At 34.9% G+C, this 21,996-nt stretch overlaps 1 protein-coding gene across 14 annotated transcripts in view; it reads left to right on the forward strand.

The window, feature by feature from the left end:
• Positions 1-21,411, forward strand: part of IKZF2 (IKAROS family zinc finger 2) — a 163,313-nt gene extending 141,902 nt beyond the window's left edge. For all 14 annotated transcript variants that reach the window (XM_060623403.3, XM_060623397.3, XM_060623405.3 and 11 more), the window contains 2 exons: positions 7,033-7,176; positions 13,046-21,411. In XM_060623403.3, the coding sequence (XP_060479386.1) occupies positions 7,033-7,176; positions 13,046-13,770 (869 nt within the window). In that variant the 3' untranslated portion in view covers positions 13,771-21,411. The remainder of the gene's footprint in view (positions 1-7,032; positions 7,177-13,045) is intronic.
• The last annotated feature ends 585 nt before the right edge of the window (positions 21,412-21,996 follow it).

Below are 21,996 nucleotides of genomic sequence, written 5' to 3' on the forward strand. Positions count from 1 at the left end.
CTATAGTCATTTTTAAAATGTAAATATCTATTTAGCAACTTATATACAGCTCAAGGATTATTTGTGGGGTTTTTTTGTGTTATTTTATGTAGTACATACTGTGGAACTGTGTTTATTGGACAGCAAGTGATTATTTGTTGTCGAATTGGAAATTTAAAATATTTACTTTGCTACCCTGAATAATTGAAGCATTTCTTCTTGAGGGTAGTTTATATAATCTAAAGAATTATATAATTCTATTTGTTGAGAATGAGTACATTTATTTTTATATTATCATTATTAACAGTTTTAAAAACCTGTCTGTGCTTTATGTCTTAGTAAATTTGATAGTGCAAGCTTGCATCACCTGGGCTTGAGGTGTAGCATGGGGTCCAGAGCATGGAACTTAAAATGCTAAATCTCAGAGTCCAGTAAGCCTGGCCTGGCTGTGTGGCATCTGTGTGCGTCACATGCTTGGTATGAGAATTAAGTGGGACTGGATGTGAAATAAACCATTCTTTTCACTATTAGATTTCAGGGTATTAAATATTAAGAAATATTAAATGTTCCATACCCTATAAAGTTATGTTACTTATCAGCATTAACAGGCATTTGAAGTTTCGTTTGCCTACTTGAGCACACTGTTTCTGTTTAAATTGTTTTTAGAGGTGGTTTGAGGCAGGGTAACTGATGGAGGCTTGAGGGCATGCCGAAACTTAAGATACCTTGTGGTACTAATTTTTCCATATAATGTTCTCTCATTGCAATTTTGACATTGGATTGGGTTAATTATATTAATTTATTTTTCATTGAGTTATTTATGAAACTCTGTTGCACACACATCTGAATTAGAAACAGAGTCTCTTCTAAAACACATTATGTTGTTATGGGAAGGTAAAGTGTACATAAATAGTCAACATTTAACTATGCGTTGGCAAATTAACCAGTTATAGAATAAGCGCTGACAAAAAAATTTAAGCAGGTGTATTTGAGGAGGGGAGGAGACATTTAAACAGCTATAGCTCCAACCTCCATTTCTCAGATTGCTTAGCCCTCGACGGTGAAAAGCCTTCTATAGGTTGCTGTAAAACTGGAACTGAATGGGGAAAGTGGGAAAGACAGTCAGGTACTGGGTAGAGCAGGGGGCAAAGTGTATGGTGAGGGTGGGAGAACGACATAGGTTTAGGCCCATTTATAGGCCCAAATACTCGTTTTTCCACCATGTTGGATATAGTTTTAAACATTTAAGGTTATATTAATACCATTTCATACTGTACTTCTAGGTATGTTGTAGTAATAATTTGAGATTATCCTTAATCTCCTTTTCCTTTTGTTAATATTCTTAATACAGAATTGAGCGTATGGGGTAGGAACTGACCAAAAGAGAAAAAAAAAACATGGACAGAATATTCTCAGAGTTCATCATTAACCTTGTCTCATATACATAGCTTGGCATGTGTCTCCTTTGAAAGACGGCCACGGTGAAATTCGTATTTATCCCCATCCCTCTCCTACTATCCTGCTTATCTTGTCTATTTTTTTTATCTTATCTTCAGTGGTAGGGGTGGCCATTACCATCATTGTGGCTGCCATTAACTCTTTGAAATTCATTATTATTCTTTTTTTTGGTTCATATCTGACATAGTTATGTCTCCTAGCCACTCATTCCTAAAACATGTTCTTCCCCATGTTGGCTCTTCCAGGGAGGGACATGTCTGAAGTCAAAGAGGCACTCTTTCACTTCATTCAGGAAACATTTATTGAAGGGTTGCTATGTGCCTATTTTTATGAAACATTCTGGGAATATAAAGATACCTGGATGCAATTTCTTTCTTACATTTATAGTCTGATAGGAAATATGTACTTTTAAAAAAAGATAAATAAAATGAAATAAATGCTGTAATAAAGACATATACATACTTCTGTAGGAGCACAAATGCAGAGCTGACCTAACTCTGTCTAGAGAAAACAAAGAAATCTTATGTGCAGTGTTTGATTTGTACATCAGGTTGAGAAAAATCACACAAATTAGATTCACAGAGAATGTACGTTCCAGGCAGAGCACTTGCCATAGGCTAACACTTGGAAGTATAAAAGAACATTCACAGGTTCCCGGACATTGAACATAGTTGCATTTAAAGAAGTGATAGGAAATAAGTCTAACATAATTGGTTGCAATGCAAAAATGGAGCCTTTTATGCTAATACAATGTTTGAATTCCACTGGAGTAATCTGATTTTTCTCTTGTAAAGAAAAATGTCACCAGTGTAGAATATAGGAGAGATGACTGACTGAGGGACAAGGAGAGACTAGAATTAAGAATGCCAAGGAAAAGACGAGAAAACAGGAGCAGGAGAAGAGAACTGGATGAAACACTAGAGACATGTTTTGGAGATAGAATAAGAAGTTTTTGACTTTGAGGGAAAAGGAGAAAATTCATGACTTGTAGTTTTGGAAATAAAGATAATAATTTTATGGCAGATTATCTTATTTGAAAATTATCTTTATGCTCATTTCTCAAGGCTCTTTAGCTTGAAGAAAAAGCTTTAAAAAGTAAAGTATGTAATTAGCTTTTTCCCCCTTGCCAGGAGACAAAAATGAAAGCATGAACCAAAAGATAGCTAGCTTTAAAGCAAGGACATATATTATTAAGTTTATGCTTTGAATTATTTGAGAAAGGGAAGTTCTTTATTACAAGTCTGGGAACATAATTGAGAACGTGTAAACTCTAGTAAGTTCCTTCAACTTGTTTCCATCCGGTAACATTATTTCCTCCACAAAGTCATTCAGTAAAAAAAAACCTTGAATATTGTATTTGTCTTATATCATAAAAGGTACTAGAGACACAAATAAAATGCAATCTGTACCCTATGGTTACTTACCAACTACTGTTAGAAATAGACCAGTAAACCAACACAATAGTCTGATAAGCTTTACAGGGGCATGTAGGATAGATGTCTAAACCAGACGAGGTGTCCAAGAGAAATTTCTGGGGCAAGTTTTGTTTGAGTGAAGATTTGAAAGACAACACAGCCATCCATGAAAGGAGTCTTTTGTGCAGAGAGAACAACATGTGTGAAGATATAGAAGCCTAAAAGATTATGGAGAGTTAAGGACCAACAAGTAACTGTATAATTAGAGCCCAGTTTGTACGGGCAAAAGAAATTGGAAGGTGATAGGCCAGAGAAATAGTCTGTGAACAGAATATCAAAGACTTATTGTGCTAAGCAAAGAATTTTGTATTTTATCCTAAAAAATATTATTGTATTCACATTTTATTTCTAGAGATATAGGAGATAAAAGAATCAAGAGAGAAGCAAGTAGACCATTGCAACAATCTCCTGATTGGTCAAGTAGAGCTTAGTAGCCTGGCATAAACAGTTAGAAATTGAGAGCAACTATACATGTAAAATCTAAAATACACAGTACACCCATGTATGTGTATTAGGAGGAGGTGAGAGAAGGGAAAGGAGACTGAGTGAAAGGAAGAAATCTAGTATTTGTCATAGATATTTAGCATGGATGATCAGGTAGATAATGGTGCCGTCTAAGTAGATGGAAATTGGAAAAATAGGAGAAAGTATGGGGTGAGAAATGGAGATTTCGGCTTTTGAACACATTACCTTTTAGGCACTTGTGAGAGACTGCCAAGTGAAACTGTCTAGGAGGAAGTTGAATATATAGATCTCAAATTCTCAAGAGAAGTCTGGGTAGGAAATAAAGATTTGGGAGTCATCATTATATAGGTTGTAACCTGAAGTAATATGTTTTCTAAAGTTATATGGGTAACTATAGAGTGAGACATCTAGAAAGCCAAGAAAACACCAGAAGGAAAAAAAGAAAAAAAAAAAAAAGAAGAACCATGAAGATAAGTAGGAGCAGAGAATGGAAAATGGAAAGAGTGATTTCAAAGCAAGCCAGTACTGTCAGATGTTATCAAGAAAATAAGATAAACTGATTTTTTTTTTTATTTGGCAACATGGAGAAAGTCTGTGACAATATAGATGACATCCATTATTTTTCCCTGCCCTACAAAACTTCCTTCTTCTTTTGATAACCAAACTTCTATTTTCCTTTAGAGAACTGTCCTCCTATTATATGAAAAGACTATAAGCGTAGCTTCCCTGCCCTTTCCTGGCCAGGGGGTGGACATGTGATCTAATCTAGACTGTCTTTTTGGATTTTGAATTTGAGTGGATTGTTTGGTAAACATGGCTATGTTGGGAACACTCTTAGATGCTTCTGTCTTTAAGATTTATAAATGTGATGAGATAATGAAATAATGCAATTACAAACATATTTTCCTCTTGGCTATAACTTCAAAAATAAGGTCAAGGAAATATCTGGTTATGAAGTTTGCTCTAACAAGTAAGATTAGCTTATTGGTATTTTCTTAGCCTAGATAAATCTCTCACTATGTGATTGATGCATTATTGAGTTAACTTAAGAACTTGTTTTCTGTTTCAAGCCCAAACATTGCACCCAGACCCATGAAAGAAAAAAAAAAAAAAAAAATTCAGATTAGTTATGTAATTGAGAAAATGTATCAGATCTTTTCCCAATGGCAGACCTTAAAAATATGTCAAACTTGTTTATCAAAAGTCAACAGTCTAATTATCTCAACAAAAAAAATAGTATAGTGTACTGGCTAAGGGCCCAGGCTCTAGAGCCGGGCCACCTAGGTTCAACTCAACATATTCCCTATGAACTAGACATAAACAGCAAGGAGTCTCTGGGTTTTTGTTTCCCCATCTACAAAATGGAGATGGGACTGATCTCAAGGGGGTTATTGAAAAGATTAAATAATTTAATGCAGTCTTAAAACAGTACTTAGCACATAGTATATATCAGTTACTATTATTATTGCTGATATGGTAGAAATAGGTTCAATATTTGATATGTGGAGGGCTGATGTTAAATAGAAGCAAGACCAGAGCTCTGACAAAGTCATTGTTTTCAGTTCACATGAGCTTCATTGAACTTGGGACAAATCATCTGAATTGAGGTGGATGTGGTGTGGGACAGTTCGCACACCCAGGTTTCGTTTTGAGTGTTAAATGTGTGCAAATATGAAAATTCAAGGTTAGACTTAGAGCAAAACTGCCAAGTTTTAGATTACTCATTTCAAAACTAATTATTATATTCAATTTGGGGGCAAACCCTGTTAACCAGTTTTGCTGTTTTTTTAACAAAATTTACAACAACAAACTTTTTTTTTCTTTCCTTCTTTCATTTTGGATCCCAGTTTGTGACATATTTTCATCTTCAGTCCATACATAGCCTGTTTTTTAGCTTGACAGTTATGTTAAATAATGTAGTAATTGCCTATGAATCCACCACCCAAAACAAAAATTAAGACTTTGACAATAATCTGTATCTAACTAATGGTTCCAACCACATCCATTCTCGACTGCCATTCCATCCTCCTGGCCACCCTTGTTTGAATTTTTTGGTCAGCCTTTCTTTGCTTTCCTTTTTAAGTATTTGCTTTTACTTTAGTTATTGGCTAAAGAGAACATAATGTTTCGTGTAACATCTTGGGATATAATTTTTTTCCACTTGGTAACATCATGGATTATATCAGTATAGAAAATGACCTGAGTATTTCCTTCTTTCTGAATCTCATAATCTCCTTTTACATTAACATCCAGTAATTGCAGAATCTCTTGCCAATCGTAGCCATATCTTATAAGGTTGAAGATTAAATTCTTCTGATCTATCCACTAGAATATACTAGGTTAACCCAAAATTTAGATTGGATATAGATTTCTTTAAACATGTCCAAATTAGGAAAAGATTTTTCTGTTGCCATTTTTCATTTCTTCAAAATCAGCAACCTGTATTGGTTATTAAGTAGGTCACCTGAATGGTTCACCAGATTTTCTTAACTTTCATCTCTTGCTTTCTCATTTTACTTTAGTGTCTGGTCTTATAAATGAGAATGTATTGTGTTTCACACAGTGGAACTCTCCTTTACAAATGAAAGGAGCAGAATAAATCATTTTACAGTGTATGCTGAACAAGTAAACATATTCTAAAATAGGAATCCTGTAGGCTCCCAAACGGCCCTGGCACAGGTACAATTAGAGAAAGTAACGATAATCAAGAATAAGTTATGGTCTTTCCTGTGAACTCTGGCTTCAATCATTGATCTCATCTGTCTCAGATGTTACTCTATCCTTAAACATCCTTTGACAGTATTTCTATGCAAAAACTTTTGTGAAATCCTCTTTCTATACTATGAATGTCAATATGTAATGTCAATATCTGTGAACTACTCTATTAGCCCCTAGCAACTTAGACAAATGTGATGCAGAGGAAGCAGCTTTGGAGAGTTTATGTCAAATGAGTTAGAGCAGTTTAGTGAACAAATATGCCAATTTGGAAATGGAATGTTTTATCCTGCTGAAGAGCTCTTTTTAAAATAAATTGGAGTCATAAAGCTGCCACAGTTTACTGTGTATAGACATGTTCAGAATTGAAACTCCTTCATGAAGGCTGCTTTGTGCAGGTATTTATCTACTACCAGTAGGGCTAATAGCTCACTTGTCTCATCAATAGAAAATCTGCTACAGGAAAATACATGGGTGAAAAAAAAAAAAACCTGGTTAAATATCGCGCTGTTATTCTGTGTCTGTTTAAGCTTTCCTGCAAAACAAGTTGACTTACTTAATTTGTTTTAGAAAAATAAACTCCAAAAGCCTTGAGAATAGTGCAGTCTTAAAGTGGTATTGATTTTAATCAATGTTAAAAACACTTTCAGAGGAGTAAGATGAGAAACAAGATGAACATGTTTGCCACCAATAGTGGCCAACAGTTTGTCATTGATTTGAGAACGACTCGAATAAAAACAAATCCCCTCTGTGTGTGTGTGTGTATGTGTGTGTAAAATTAAAGAGTGTACTTTAACACTAAAGGTTATTCTTTCTACTTTTATCCAAGCATACTAGCTTATGTTTATCTAACACATATTGAGATGGCAAATCCAGCTTTGTATCTTTTTAAAATGTTGAAGAAATTATCAGATTGCATTTTTTGTATGGTTTTACATAGTACCTCCTATGGAAGATTGTAAGGAACAAGAGCCTATTATGGACAACAATATTTCTCTGGTGCCTTTTGAGAGACCTGCTGTCATAGAGAAGCTCACAGGGAATATGGGAAAACGTAAAAGCTCCACTCCACAAAAGTTTGTGGGTAAGCATTACAAATGATTTTACTTCAAAGGTGGTTTTAATGAGAAGTATGTTCCCATGTATTAGAACTACAGATGGTATATTTCAGTTCAAGAGATAAATACCCATCTCTTTTGTCCATTATTCATTTCTGTTTTATGCTGTCCCATGTGTACCTCCCTCCCTCTCTCTGTCTCTTTCTCTCTCTCTCTCTCTCTCTCTCTCTCTCTCTCTCTCTCACACACACACACACACACACACACACACACACACACACCTTTAGATATATGGGCCTAGGAAATTAAAGAAAGACTGATAGAAGTTGCTACCTCAAAACTAAATTATAAAGTACACTAGTATGTAAAAATGTCCATTTATTTACAAAATAAAGATACTTAAGGAGAATGGTGTCATCTGTTAGCCAGTTTTGTGATGTTTTCCAATTTGCACTAGTTCTAGGTCTTTAAACTGTTTTCTTTACATGAGATTAACGCTTTTACTATTTTATCTAGAATTAAGAGAAATATTTTCCCCCAAAATGCTGCATTAGAAAAATAATGCAGCGACCTACATTCAAGATCTTGCATATTTGGATCTTTGTTTTCATCTGGCCTATGGTTTTGAAACAAAAAGTTAAATATACTGTGCTTAGACTTTTCTTTTTCATTTCCAAGCCCTTAGATGCAAAAAACATCTAAGTTTTTTAAGAATGTATAAAAGATAGTGGGGTGCCTGGGTAGCTCCATTGGTTTTAATCCTCTGACTCTTGTTTTCAGCTCAGGTCAGTATCTCAGAGTTCATGGGATTGAGCCCTGTGTAGGGCTCTGTGCTGACAGTATGGAGCCTGCTTACAATTCTCTCCCTCTCTTTCTGCCCCTCCCTTGCTCGCATTCTCTCTCTCCCTCTCTCTCTGTCTCTCTCAAAATAAATAAAATTTAAAAAGAATATATAAAAATAGTGATTCTATATAAAGAATTGCCATTAGTTATATATGTAATATATCTATTCTTATAGATTTTATTACTATAAAGGGTAAAAATTAGAAGAGAAAAATATTCAAATAGATACTCATATTCTATTGTCAAAGAGTATTGTGGAACATCCTGATATGGGTTGAGTGATGACCGGTGGAAAATCTTTGGTTATTTCAGGGAGGGAAGGCTAATAAAATTCTTTTACTCCAATAATCAATCACTTAGAGAAGATATCCTTTCAATCTGAAATCGCAGAACTAACAAAACACCAAAATACCATTTTAAGACAAGCTGGAGAGATTTATTGACAGAGCTCTTTGAAAAAAAGACTACAGAATGGCCCTAAGGGATCACAGTTGATACTGATAAAGCCCCTGCAAGAATACTCAAAGGCTTGCCTTGGGCCCTAAGTAACTTTTCTTCCAGTCTTTCTTCCTTTATATAAATGTTTTTTTTTTTTTTATGTCTTCTGAATCTATTTAGTTTTGTTCTTTGTAACATTTTCAATGTTTACTATGACTTAGAGATGCTATTCTCAATTTGATTTGATTATGTCCTCAGAAAAGGGGGACAGATTTTTTCCTAATTACATATTGATTTTAAAATAATAACATTAGATTCTTATTAGGAATTTAATGGTATTTTTTTATTTGGATTATCCTTTCGAGTAGTATATAAAAAGCAATCACACATTGTCACTGTGATGGTTTTTGAAATGAAAATTTCATCACTCCACACTCACTATAAATTCCTTTTTACCATGCCCCTCAGTTAAATACTATTCTTTGACCTTTTCAAGCCCTACAGACCAATGATCCCTGAACTTTCTATCTTTTTGTGTTCTCCTCTCTTTTTATTATCAGCTTAGATTCCATGGTTAATCATGTTTACTACTCTGTTAACAATATTCTTGACTCTCTTACTTTGTTGTCTTTCTATCACCTTCTCCTAGTGAAACCCCACTAGGAAACCCCACTCTATTGAAAGCAGAGAAACATCTGTCCCATATCTACAGGGCTGCTAGTACTTTTGGAGAAAATCCCACAGCCTTACAAATTGGTCACTATGAATCAGTGAATAAGTGATCTCAAATATCAGTTGTTCCATCCACATTGTAGCAGTCCTACTTTGATCCCATTCCTGCATAGTCCTCTCTCCTGCTGAACCCTATAGCCATTTCAACATTTATTCTCCACAAACATGGTATCTCACTTCTTGATGGTATTCTAGCTCAATTTACAGGGAATAAAGTCATTTGCAATGATTTCAATATAATATTACTAATTTTATAAGGATTAAGTGCATTTATAGGAATATTTTCTTTTTTTCCTCCTTGTTTCAATGAAAGAAGTATCCCTCTTTTTAAATTAAGGTTAATTCCTCTTCTTGTGCCCTGGAATTCTTCTGTCACAGCCTCCCCCCTGCCCCTCCCGATACATTACATTTTATTATTCCTTTTTCTCACTTGTATTTTCAGTCTTCCCCCTCTATTGGCATTTTCCTTTTAGTATTTAATGTGATAAACTCTCATCATTTAAAAAAAAAATTCCCTCAAAACCAAATCTCCTTCCTGCTACTACCTACTTTCTCCTCTTCAAAAAATGGAGTGGTTGAAAGAGTTCTCTATGCTTGCTTTCCATAATTTCTTTCTTTCTACTCATTCCCTAGTCTATGCAACCTGGTTTTCTTCCCCATGAAATGATTCTTATCAACGTCACCAGCTTCCATAGTGTCAAGTGCAGTGGACCCTTTTTAGACTATCTTATATCAGTCAGAGAGAACATTTGCCACTCTTGAATAATTCATTGCTTTTGAAACACTTCTTTCCTTGGTATCCATGACATTGATCTCTTGCATTTCTTCTAGCTTCTCTGCTCCTTCTCAGTCTTCATTATGAATCTACCCTTAACAGCCATGCAGATGGGGCAAAAGTACTAATGAAGGCCTCCATTCATATGCCTAAATGTTTTAATATTTTAAATTAAGCTGAAAAATTATTTTTTTTAAGTTTATTTATTTTGAGGGAGGGAGGAGAAGGGACAGAGAGAAAGAGAGAGAGAATCCCAAGCAGGCTCCATGCTGACAGCGCAGAGCCTGATGCAGGGCTTGAAATCACAAACCACAAGATCATGACCTGAGCTGAAACCAAGAGTCAGATGTTTAACCACCTGAGAGACCCAGATGCCCCTAAGCTGAAAAACTATTGTTCTACCTTCCTAACTTGGAAGACTGAGTTCAAATAAATATAGAATGCTTTGATCCTTTAGAGTTCCACACCATACCTTGACAGCATGAGCAGAACCACTGCCTGACCTGGAGCCAGCCCTCTCTCTTAGACCCACTTCTGTTTCTTTCTAGTACCAAAAGGGGCCTCATGCATATGCATGTGGACACCTCAGCCTGCACATTCAGTTTCTTTTCACATTGCACCCCACACACAGCACATAAAGAGTAGTGTATTAGCCTCTCCTCAGGCCTAAGTGTGTGCATACCAGGAAGATAGACCATATGAAGAGGACTATGCTAACCCTTAGTGCAAACTCAGTGCCATTTGGGAAAGGAATTCTTCAGTCTTGGGTATCCAGGGTATGGTCTAGGGAGTAATCTCCAGACAGGCATATTCCTTTGGCTCTACACATTCCTCATTCCATGAGGAGCAAGGGACTCTGTAAACATGGGGCCCAGTGCAGGAATCCAACTTGCCTTGGTCTGTGGGCAGGCATAAAAATCTTGGTGTTCTCCCAGGTTCTATTTTTGACCTTCTCATCTTCATACTTTACCAATGCTTGGGTTATACCTTTTATTCTCTTGGCTTCAGAAGTTACTTTCTATCAACTGATGACTTATGTATCTACATCTCAAGCCCATATCTCTCTTCTAAATTTTAGACTCTACTCAGCAGTTACTGGACCACGACTATTACTCATAGTTTTCCGAAATTGAATTCATCATCTTTTCTATCTGCTATCCACTAAGTTTCCCAGATAAGAAACGGGCTCCATGTTTAACTTCTTTCTCTTTTTCATTCTCTAAGTCTAGATAATCACCAAGCCCTAGAAACTATATTTTCTAAATTTCTCTCCATTTCATCGGGTTTTCTCCATTTCCACTACCACTATACTAATTCAGGCCACCATGATCTTTATAGCAATAACCTCCTAAACCATCTTTATAAATAAATATCTAGTCAAGTCACTTTCCCATTTAACCCTATTAATCTGTATTGCTCTCAGCATGAAATTCAAATTCCTTAGCTGTTGAATGAGCCTTGTTATTATCTTCTCTTTCTCATCTATTTCCACTGTCAGCTATATACTGAAATTTAAGTAATCCCTTGAACAAGTCATACCCTCTTGCCTCTGAGCTTTCCTGCCAGCTGCTCCACCCCCACGTTCCTTTACTTGGCTAATATTTGTCATCACATTCTTATCTCTGATGCTACTTTCTTCAAGAAGTCTTCTTTTACTCCCTTAATATATATTCCTTTTATTTGACCTCATAGCACATATCACACTGTATTATGAATGATTCCTAAATCATTGTCACTCTCTCTAAACTGTAAGCTCTTTGAGAATATAGATTAGGTTTGTCTAGCTTAACTTTTTAAGTCTTAACATTGCAGTATCTTAAATTGGATGCCATGAGATCAGGTCTCATCATTTTTTTCTTCCATTTTCATTACTCCGATTATAACCCTAATCTCACTTTGGGGACCTCTTTTCAAACCTGAAATAATACTAGTGATCCAAAAGTGCTTTTCCAGAATGCAGTTCTGTAGATAAACATTTTTTTATCAACATTACAAATTAGTCATCCATCTATAACAACATACTAAACATTTATAAGAAGTCCACATATATTTTTAAGAAGCCTTTATCTGTAAGATTTACCTATGAAAGTAACCAGGCAATTAGTAGGAGACCATGTTGTTTTAGTGGCAGAATTTTAAAAAGATAAAATACACCATCCAAAGCTGGAAACATTTAAAGGAGAAAAATTAAAATGACTTCTCCTGCTCTATGCACAAGGCTCTTTTACGGTTAATCTTTAGACACTGTGTTGAAGTAAAATACTGATTTGTTGAAGTAGATATTAAAGGGAAAACTACAAAAATACTTCAATCAAGATAAAGCATGGAAAACTAACAATGGGTGTACATATCAGCACCATTGCCCATATGTCTAAACAAGGAAGGGATGGTGTAAAAATGATGAATACCCCATTTCAAGAAACAAAACAACAAATATATTATTTTCCAAGTTTGTAAATAAACTACTTGTGGAAATAACTCCTGTTTTTAAATAGTCCTAAATTCCATTCAGTTTATCAAACAATACAACTTTTAACAGTGTTTTAATGGTGTCATCTTTGAATTCTCTAGGGTGACAAATGTCGACTCTATAATTTTTTTTTTCTAATGTAGCAGTTAAATCAACCAAATTAACCGTATATAACAATGAAGTGACAGATGTTATAATCAGATCACTCTCGCTTTTATGCTCTTTGTGGCTTGGTCACTGATGTCTAAAATATGCAAAACAAGCATAGTCTCTGACTTATTTTCACCTGGTATTTCTGCTTTTGCCTACAGTTGCTGAGCTCTAGACAAGTGGAAATTCTAATTGAGAATGAAAATAGGATAACACACTCAATCATACCTTTCTGGCTAGATGCATTTTCATGATGGCATTAAAACAAGTGCAAATGGCTTGTGAAATTCTTATTACTAATCCTTTTTGCAGGCTGAGAGTATTTGAGTCTTAGCAGAATTAAAGAGCACAAATGCTTGATCTAAAGAATATCATATTATAGAAAATGGAGACAATTAACTTTGTACATTTATATTTTAATCCAGTCACTAATTTTGTTGTATTTTGTTTGTTTGTTTTTTTACTTTTCTTGCCCTCCCCCTTTCAGGGGAAAAGCTCATGCGATTCAGCTACCCAGACATTCACTTTGATATGAACTTAACATATGAGAAAGAGGCTGAGCTAATGCAGTCTCATATGATGGACCAAGCCATCAACAATGCAATCACCTACCTTGGAGCTGAGGCCCTTCACCCACTGATGCAGCACCCGCCAAGCACAATCGCTGAGGTGGCCCCGGTTATAAGTTCAGCTTATTCTCAGGTCTATCATCCAAATAGGATAGAAAGACCCATTAGCAGGGAAACCTCCGATAGTCATGAAAACAACATGGATGGTCCTCTCTCTCTCATCAGACCAAAGAGTCGACCCCAGGAAAGAGAGGCCTCTCCCAGCAATAGCTGCCTGGATTCTACAGACTCAGAAAGCAGCCATGATGACCACCAGTCCTACCAAGGAAACCCTGCCTTAAATCCCAAGAGGAAACAAAGCCCAGCTTACATGAAGGAGGATGTCAAGGCTTTGGATACCACCAAGGCTCCTAAGGGCTCTCTGAAGGACATCTACAAGGTCTTCAATGGAGAAGGAGAACAGATTAGGGCCTTCAAGTGTGAGCACTGCCGAGTCCTTTTCCTAGACCATGTCATGTACACCATTCATATGGGTTGCCATGGCTACCGGGACCCACTGGAATGCAACATCTGTGGCTACAGAAGCCAGGACCGTTACGAGTTTTCATCACACATTGTTCGAGGGGAGCACACATTCCACTAGGCCTTTTCATTCCAAAGGGGACCCCTATGAAGTAACAAACTGCACATGAAGAAATACTGCACTTACAATCCCACCTTCCCTCAGATGTCGACATACCTTTTATTTTTGTTTGTTTAATATTATTACTGTCATTAATTCTTATTTTGTGGATGCAGTGTCATTTACTCTGCCTAATTACAATAAGGAAGAAACAGAAGAGAGAAGGGACAGGGGATATTGTTCTTGGTAACGTGGGAATTTAAGAGCGGTTCATTTCTGCCATGCATAAATATAAGGTATATCATGCTTTGGAAAAAAAATCACTTGATTCATATAGGTTCACCTAAGAGATTCTAATTTGCCACTGATGTTCAGGATTATGATTGAAGGCAAGGAAGTTTGGAGTTTTCTGGGTAGAACTTCCACAGTTTAAAGTGGTATAAGTAATTTTACTCTTCAAAGAAGAAACTGTTTCAAAATGTAAACTTTTTTTTTCCTCTAGAGATCATGGAACACAAACACATGTGTTAATTTCAGTGATAATCCTTGGATGAGTTGTTGTGGGTTCTATGTTTACTTCCCCAATGGAATTTATAATACGGTATGTTATACACTGTACCATATAGCAAAACTTGTAAACTACAGGTAGTTGAGGACACCTACAATACATCTGAGGTCCTGTGATCTTATTTTTCTAAACTTAAGCACTGTTTTCCATAGTTTTGATGACTGGTATTTTATAGACACCCTGGCAGCCTTACTTTTAACACCTTTAATGAGTAGTATTTTTATCTAGTTTTAAGAATAACATATGGTCTAAGAGTGGCTAAGAGGCAGTCAGTAGTTTCCAGAAAGGACCTCTGCTTTTCATAAATTTGTTTTGGAAGTCTTCTTTTAAAGTTGTAATGTGATGGCGGCATAGTGTACATAATTGTTTCTAAAAGTATGCTTACGATTGTCACTTTATCAGCATTTAATCAGTGTTAACCAGTCAGCAGAAACATATAATTAGGCTAACCGTAGGAGTAAAAAAACTACTCAGAAATCCCTTTTCTGGTATTTCTCTTTTCCCACTGATTTTTTCAAGCTGTGACCACCCAGTGTTCTATCCATAGTCCATCATCCTTTACTACTTGAGTAGAAGATCATGAAACTCTTTGCTATAGGTTTTTGCTCTCAAACTCTCGGAGCAATTACTAATTCGACCTGAATATGGTAACTTGAACCCCATAAGGTTATGGAACTAGGGCTATTTATTCTAGTATTTCTTGAATAATAACATTTACCACTTTTGGTGCAAGGAAAAGGGAACTTCTTTGTAACCTGCACATTAGACCACAGATAAAAAAACAGCTTATTTTTTACACTTTTTGGGGTCTAGAATGTAACCTAACCTCCAAGCAAAAGTCACCATGTCCTGCACAGTTTTCCATCTCAAAAACATTCAACTACTTATAAGTCCTTGTCAGAAATGAATCTCAGTACCTTAGTAAAAAACAAAACAAAACAAAAAAACTCTTAATCCATACATATGTTATCATTTTTCATGTGCAAATTTTTTATTTCATTTATAAAAAGGTGCTCTGTTTTTTTATGTGCAGTCCAACAGCATTAGAGGGAAGGGAAAAATGAGATCAATTCAAGTCATTTTGGGGGGACATACCTGGATACAGAAATTGCTGCTTGTGTTGAGGGAGGACAGGCCTGACCATGGCTGGATTATCTGATAGCCATTTATGAGTACTGATTCTGTTAAGCAGTAACTGATAACTGCTCTTAAAAAAATCATTAAATAGGAGGCTGAAACTATGTTTTTAATGCAGAATGATGTGAGAACTAGCAAAATTAGAGACTTAAGGACAGAGAAGCACATCCGGCCCCAATACTGCTCTTGACTCATCTTCTCATTTATCATCTGCTTATTTAAACAGCTTCTGAGCACTAACACAGCTAGAGCTGGGCAAAGATGATTTTAACTCAGCTCTCCTTTACTCGTTCCTCTTATAATTATTTTTGGAGAAATGTCCAAACTAGTCCTTTAAATCTAAGAGAATGCACCAAAACAGAGACATGAAACGTTTTAAATAGAATACTGTTTTTTTTTTTTTTTTCCCCTTCTGCATGCTTTGGTACATTGTGAACACACAGTTTATTCAAAGGTAAAGTATGCTTTTGAGACTTCCTTACCTCCCCCTACACTAACCACTCAAAAAATTGGAATTTCATATTTTTTTTCCCTTTTGGAGGAAGGTAAATAATGTAAGGTTACTGATTTTGTGTTTTACTGCAATTTAAGGAAATGTGGATGGCAGTGTGTTCATAACTTTGGCTGTGTATGGATTTCTGCTGGCATCATCTATGAATTTTCTTCCTGTTCACTATTTGTTTTTTTCAGTGTATGAACAATCATGTGTCTACCTACCCTGGGATGAAGCTGAATTTTAGGTGGACCTAAAGAGTTGTGTAGTACCCCCATGAAGACAGTACTCCTTTTCTGATTTCATCTATTTGAGAATCTACTTTATCAAAGGGACAATATTTGTGAGAGTGTATTTGCTACAAGTGTATACTTGTACTTTCTTAGCTACATGATATGAGGAACAGAAAGAGATAAAGATGGCTCAGGGTGTGGCAGGGACAAATGAGGACGAGGTCAATTCAAATGTGCAGGTTAGAATTTTTGTGGGCATGGTGCTTTCTGGGAGACTCTAAATGGCTATATTTGCATGCTTCCTTCTTCACAAAAGGAAATATGCAAGTTGGTAGGGCCTAAAAATAAATATGAGGCTCAGACACCAAATAAATCAAATTTTACATAACAGTTATATGCCCAGTTTATTTAGGTGAGATTTCACATTAGAGTACTGGAGGGGCATAAAAATGGGTTAGCCTCTTTCTTCTGGTTTGGCAAAAATTCAGAAATTCATCACATTGCTTCGCCCTGATTTTGCCCAGAAATTTACCTCCAGCTCCTGTTGGAGGTAAATTAGCTGCCTCTCTCTAATAGTGGTCAATCACTTTTAAAAAGCAATTCTAGCCTGGCTTTTTAGAATGGCGAAGATGACCAATAAGCAGATTGGAAGAGATTTCGAGTCGTTAAAACATTCCGTTGAGAATTTTCTGGAGGGACAGAACGCGAGAGACCAGGATTTAGATTTGGCTACAAAGTAGAAAATGGTTTTCCTCCATGCATACAAGCAATTGTACGTGTGTGTCAGTGCGTGCATGTGTGCGTACGGACATACACACTCCTTTGACGAAAAGTCATGAAAAGAAGCAATTAGAGTCACCACATGTCTTGCAAGAGCACTTAAAGAGTTAAAATTAGAGTTCATACCTGAGAAATTTAGTAAACTTACTTTACCAGATTGTATTAAGAAATATTAAAGAAGTTATTAGTATGTCTTTAGGACTAGTTCAACTATTAAACTAAAACCTTGGGCCTTTACAATCTACTTGCAGAATGAATCTAAACAAACAAGAAAAGGATTTTTAAGCTGATTTGGTATAACTTCCAAAACGAAGGAAACAAAAATAACTTTTGAATAGGAAGATACAAAAAAAATGATTAATGTTTACGTGTTGGCAAATGGAAAAAGACAATATTTTAGTGAGCTTGATGTTTTGGTATATAGTTACCATGTCTCAACTCTACACCTCACAAAACTATGAAGTCTTTATGATATGTTGACATCAGTGAAGGCATTTAGATGAAAATATATTTTAACTGATTTTCCAAATGTTATGTCATCCTATCTCCAAAATGATTCTGTAAAGTAGAAAAAGAACAGAAAAAGCTGCAAAAATACAAACAAAAAAACCCTGTATGCCCCTAGTTTCAAGAGAGAACTTAGATTATAAGAGGTACTGACTACATTTTTTTTTTTTTTACTTTGAAATGTTCATTGTACAAGAAGAGATACATTACATTTGTGGTCCTCTTTAGTTATATTTTATATATTATTTTTAGTAAGTACTATCTGTATAAGATTATCCAAAAAAATTCCCCAAATGCAAAAGAAAAGAGTAGGGGTGAAATTAAAATTTGTATATATGAGAGTTATCTCAGAAATGTTTTTAAACCTCCAGTTTCTGCAAAATAATTAAAATATACAGTAACTGGTATCTTAAGATCCTGAGTTTAATGTATTAAATACTTATAAAATTTCTTGATATTGGTGCCTTTTTAAAATGCATTGAGAGAGTGTTGGTTAGCTGTTGTAGCTCTACAAACACTTTTATTATGTATTTTTAAAAACCACTTAAATTTGAGTACTATATAATACATCTTCATGTTCTTAGGGCAAAACTGTTAGAGGAAGTTCCAATCAGAGAATTTCAGCTCTGTTTAAAGTAAAAGGAAACTTTGCAACCAGATTTTAATCTTATTAGTTTGATAGTATTTCTGAATACCATTACAAGATCATGTAGGTAAAATATGGCATAGAGGGAAATTTCAGCTGTGAACTGCATTATGGTATGTGGTTTTGTTTTGATTTTAAGGAAGAATCTGTTCTAGTATCACACAGGCTTTATTAGTGGAATTTTGGTCAATAAAATACAGTATTGTTTTGAAATTTCATTTATAGACTAGTGTTGTCCTAGTCTGAGAATCGGTCTCCTAATCTATTAATGTTTTATGGAATAATGTAAAGAAGCAGGTAATTAATTCTCCTTGAACAAAACAAAACTGAATAGTCATATCACATTGCTATTCTCCAAAGCATAATCTCAAATGGTTTCCTGCCATGATTGTGTATTACTTGCAATGGATGTGTTAGGATATGACAGCTTTTAAAAAATAAATAAATAAAAATGAGCTGCTTGTTATACAAAGCAAATGTCATATGACCAAGAAGCTGTGATATGCTAGTGTTTCTTTTTATCATAGTGTATTGCTAGGCCAAATAATGACACCTTGAATATTTTTATTACATTTATTGCAGTAACCTAAAGTTTTGGGATTTCCATAAGGTTTTTATGTAACATTATATTTCTAGCTTTTTAGTTTTCTCTTGCTGTACTGTAAGTTTGTGAATATTTTTCACATGCACTCTTAGAAATAAGTTCCTAATTCTGTTTATGGGATTTTTCTCCCATAACATTGCATTTGTATATTTTCTGTATAAATTTGTTGTGAATTAACCTTTACCCCATACAGAGAGTGGTACGTGAATGACTAGTTTTCTAAGATGTCCTTTTTATTGTGAATAAGATACAAAATTTAGAGGCCCTCTGCTAAGCCACATAAAACACAACATATAACTTCATAAAGGTACAGATAAGCCAGTTTGCAGTTAATTGGGCCCTTCAAATTACCTCAAGTGACACACAGTAAGAAAAGCTTCTCAGACGGGTGGAGGTCACTGAATCCCCTACTATGCACTTATCAGGATTCTACTTAATTTACTGGAAGTGGATTTTTGAAAAATGAATACACTGTAACAAGGGAAGGACTCTGGGTTTTGTTTTTTGTTGTATTATTTTGTGTCTTTTTGTTAAGTAGTTCAATTTCTGAAACTGTGATAAAACATTTTGACTGTCAGGCACTCTCAGATTTTGAACATAAAATCACTTCCCCTTCTGTGTAACTAAGTTCTTTGTTACCTTTTCAATTTTGTTCTCCTCCCCCAACCACCCTTTTCTCCCCGTCCATATCCTTTCCATCACTGCCTCTTGGACATCTCTGCCTCTCTTTCCCCCACTAGTTTGAAGATTAGGTCAACTCTTACTTCCGATTCATTGGTCTCTTAAGTCTTAACTTTTTGTGTGTGATTTTTTGTTGGCTGTATAATTTGCTGACATATTTTTATACTCAAGTGTAGTTTTATATTAAAAAGAGAAGTGGTTGGATTAAAAATAGTAAGGTATATAACCATTGTGCTACTTTCACTTTCAAATATTGGGTACCTAAAATAGGACGCCAGAGATCATGTCATCATAATATGGTATGTTTGCCTTCCTTTTCTGTTGGGTTTTGTGTTCTGATTTGGTTTTCCTCCTAAAATGTATGAGAGATTAAATAATTTTTTTTGCAAGAGTTTAGAAAGATGTTAAAAGTCTAAAGCAAAAAGTCTTAAAAATCTCCCAGTCGGGAGAAGATGCTTTAACATTACTATAATAATATTCCAGGTTTGGAGGGGGCTCTCCAGGCTTCATATTTGCTCTTAATACTTGGACCTTTTAGACCATGTGTTATAATTGCAATCTCCGAATGATTGCTTCTGCTATTTAGTTTAAAAGATATTTTTTCTTTTCTTTCTGTACAAGTGCAATACTTTCCTTGAAGTCTTAAAAACTATGGTTATTTTTTTTTAACTGATCTATTCTTTCTTTAGTTAATGGCAAAAAAGAAATCCTTGAAGATCATGGCATGTTAGTTTAAAGGACACAACAAGCAAAGAAAAAAACACCATATAATAAAAAGATTAGAGGATGCGGAAGCCACTGGTTTATTCTCATGTATCTTTATTTAGGCTAAATTTCCATTAAAATTAGTAATCTTTTGCCTGAGAAATGTGTCCTCAAGTTGAAAAAGTTGCAATTCTTAAAGACTGAATTTTCTTCTTAGGCCCTTGTCCAATGTTTTAAATTAAGAACCTAATATTTTTTATTTCATTTTCCTTCTTTTGGAAATGAACTTTAAAATAAAAGCAAAGCACTTAGCTCAATTTTAAACACCTATCACCTATTGAAGACAATTTTTAAGAAATATTTGGAGCACTGTTTTCATACAAATTTAATTAAGAAGTATTTTTCGTATCATACATATTTATATGTAGAATACTGGTTTTCTTTTTTTATACCTGTGTCCCTGTAGTAAAACTGCTGTAATGTAAATACATGTTTTGTTAAAAGATAACATTTCTTTGGCATTTCTTTTAAAGGCAGTTACTGCATTTGTACAGTATGTGTCTTGGCCATTTTAGATTTTTTTTCTTTAACAATACCAAAGGTAATTAGACTACTTTAAAAACTAATTGCTTGACAGTTTCTAGGATATTTTGAGTTTTAGAAGCAAAAGAAAAAAAAAATAGGTCAAACCAGTAAACCTCATTTTTTTTCAAACTAATAATTTGGGAAAATAAAAACTGTTTTGAAAAGAAATATATAAAAATATATATGTAAAATTAAAATTCCAGACTTGTATGTCAGGTTTGCTCAGTGTAATGTAGTTTTTTTAAAGTTCAAATACAATACCTCAGAAAATGAGGTTTACTATGGAAATACTGAAACAGTCTTTGCAGCTGTGTGACAAGTCAGCTCTGCTATATACCAATTTGGAGACCTCTGCTAAACAGTTTTATCACTGCAGACTAAAATGTGGGACTTGTATTTTGTTTTTAATGCACACACATACATGTTCTGTGCATGTATGTGGGTACTGTGTATACGTGTATGAGTGTTGTATATGCATGTGTGAGTGTGTGTCTGTATGTGTGTACAACTAAAGCTGCAGAAACTTTGTAATACTTTGTGAAAAGGATTATATTATAAAGGTTTGTACTGTCTGAGTGCACAGCTACTGGAATAAATTTAGGGAATCTCAGGAACAAGCATATAATTTGTCCAAGATTTATTTCTTCTCAGAAGTGTAAGTGCAGTTTTTAATTCTGTATATTATTTAATATTTTACCAATAAAATAAACTTCTGACATAAAGTGTTTGCTATAAAAACTTTCTGGTGAAAACTCTGTACACAAACATATCTTCCAAATACAGAAGATTAAACTGTTGAATACTATCAGGCTTATTTAAGTTATTGCTGTTGGGTCTATGTGTCACACTTCCTGACCCAGAGAGGGATACATTTGAGATCAGAAATTTCCATCTTTACTACGTTGTCCACCAGAGCAGGGAACAAAGTATTCCATGACTTGTTAATGATGGCATCTCTTTACTCCACAGTTTTCATATAGATCTCATTTTACCCTTAATCTAAGAGATTTGTATGTCAGAACCTGTCCTCTATAGAAGAACCCTGAGGGCAGAAAGTTGTGACTTGTTCTAAGGTACACAGTTAGTGATCCAACAAGTGGTCAACCATATTGGAATCTAGCATTCCATAGGAGTCAGACCAAGATTAAATAAGAATTAGGTCATAGACATTGTTCAATCACATTGGCAAAAATGTAGCTAGTTGTCTGTTCTACTTTATGTTACACTATCACTATATGAATCATAAACTTCTCGGATTTTACAAACGCAGCTTATGTTTTACCATGAGAAGTTTGTTCTGTTACCGAT

The sequence above is a fragment of the Panthera onca genome, chromosome C1 (assembly GCF_046562875.1).
Source record: "Panthera onca isolate mPanOnc1 chromosome C1, mPanOnc1 haplotype 2, whole genome shotgun sequence".
Lineage (NCBI taxonomy): Eukaryota > Metazoa > Chordata > Mammalia > Carnivora > Felidae > Panthera > Panthera onca.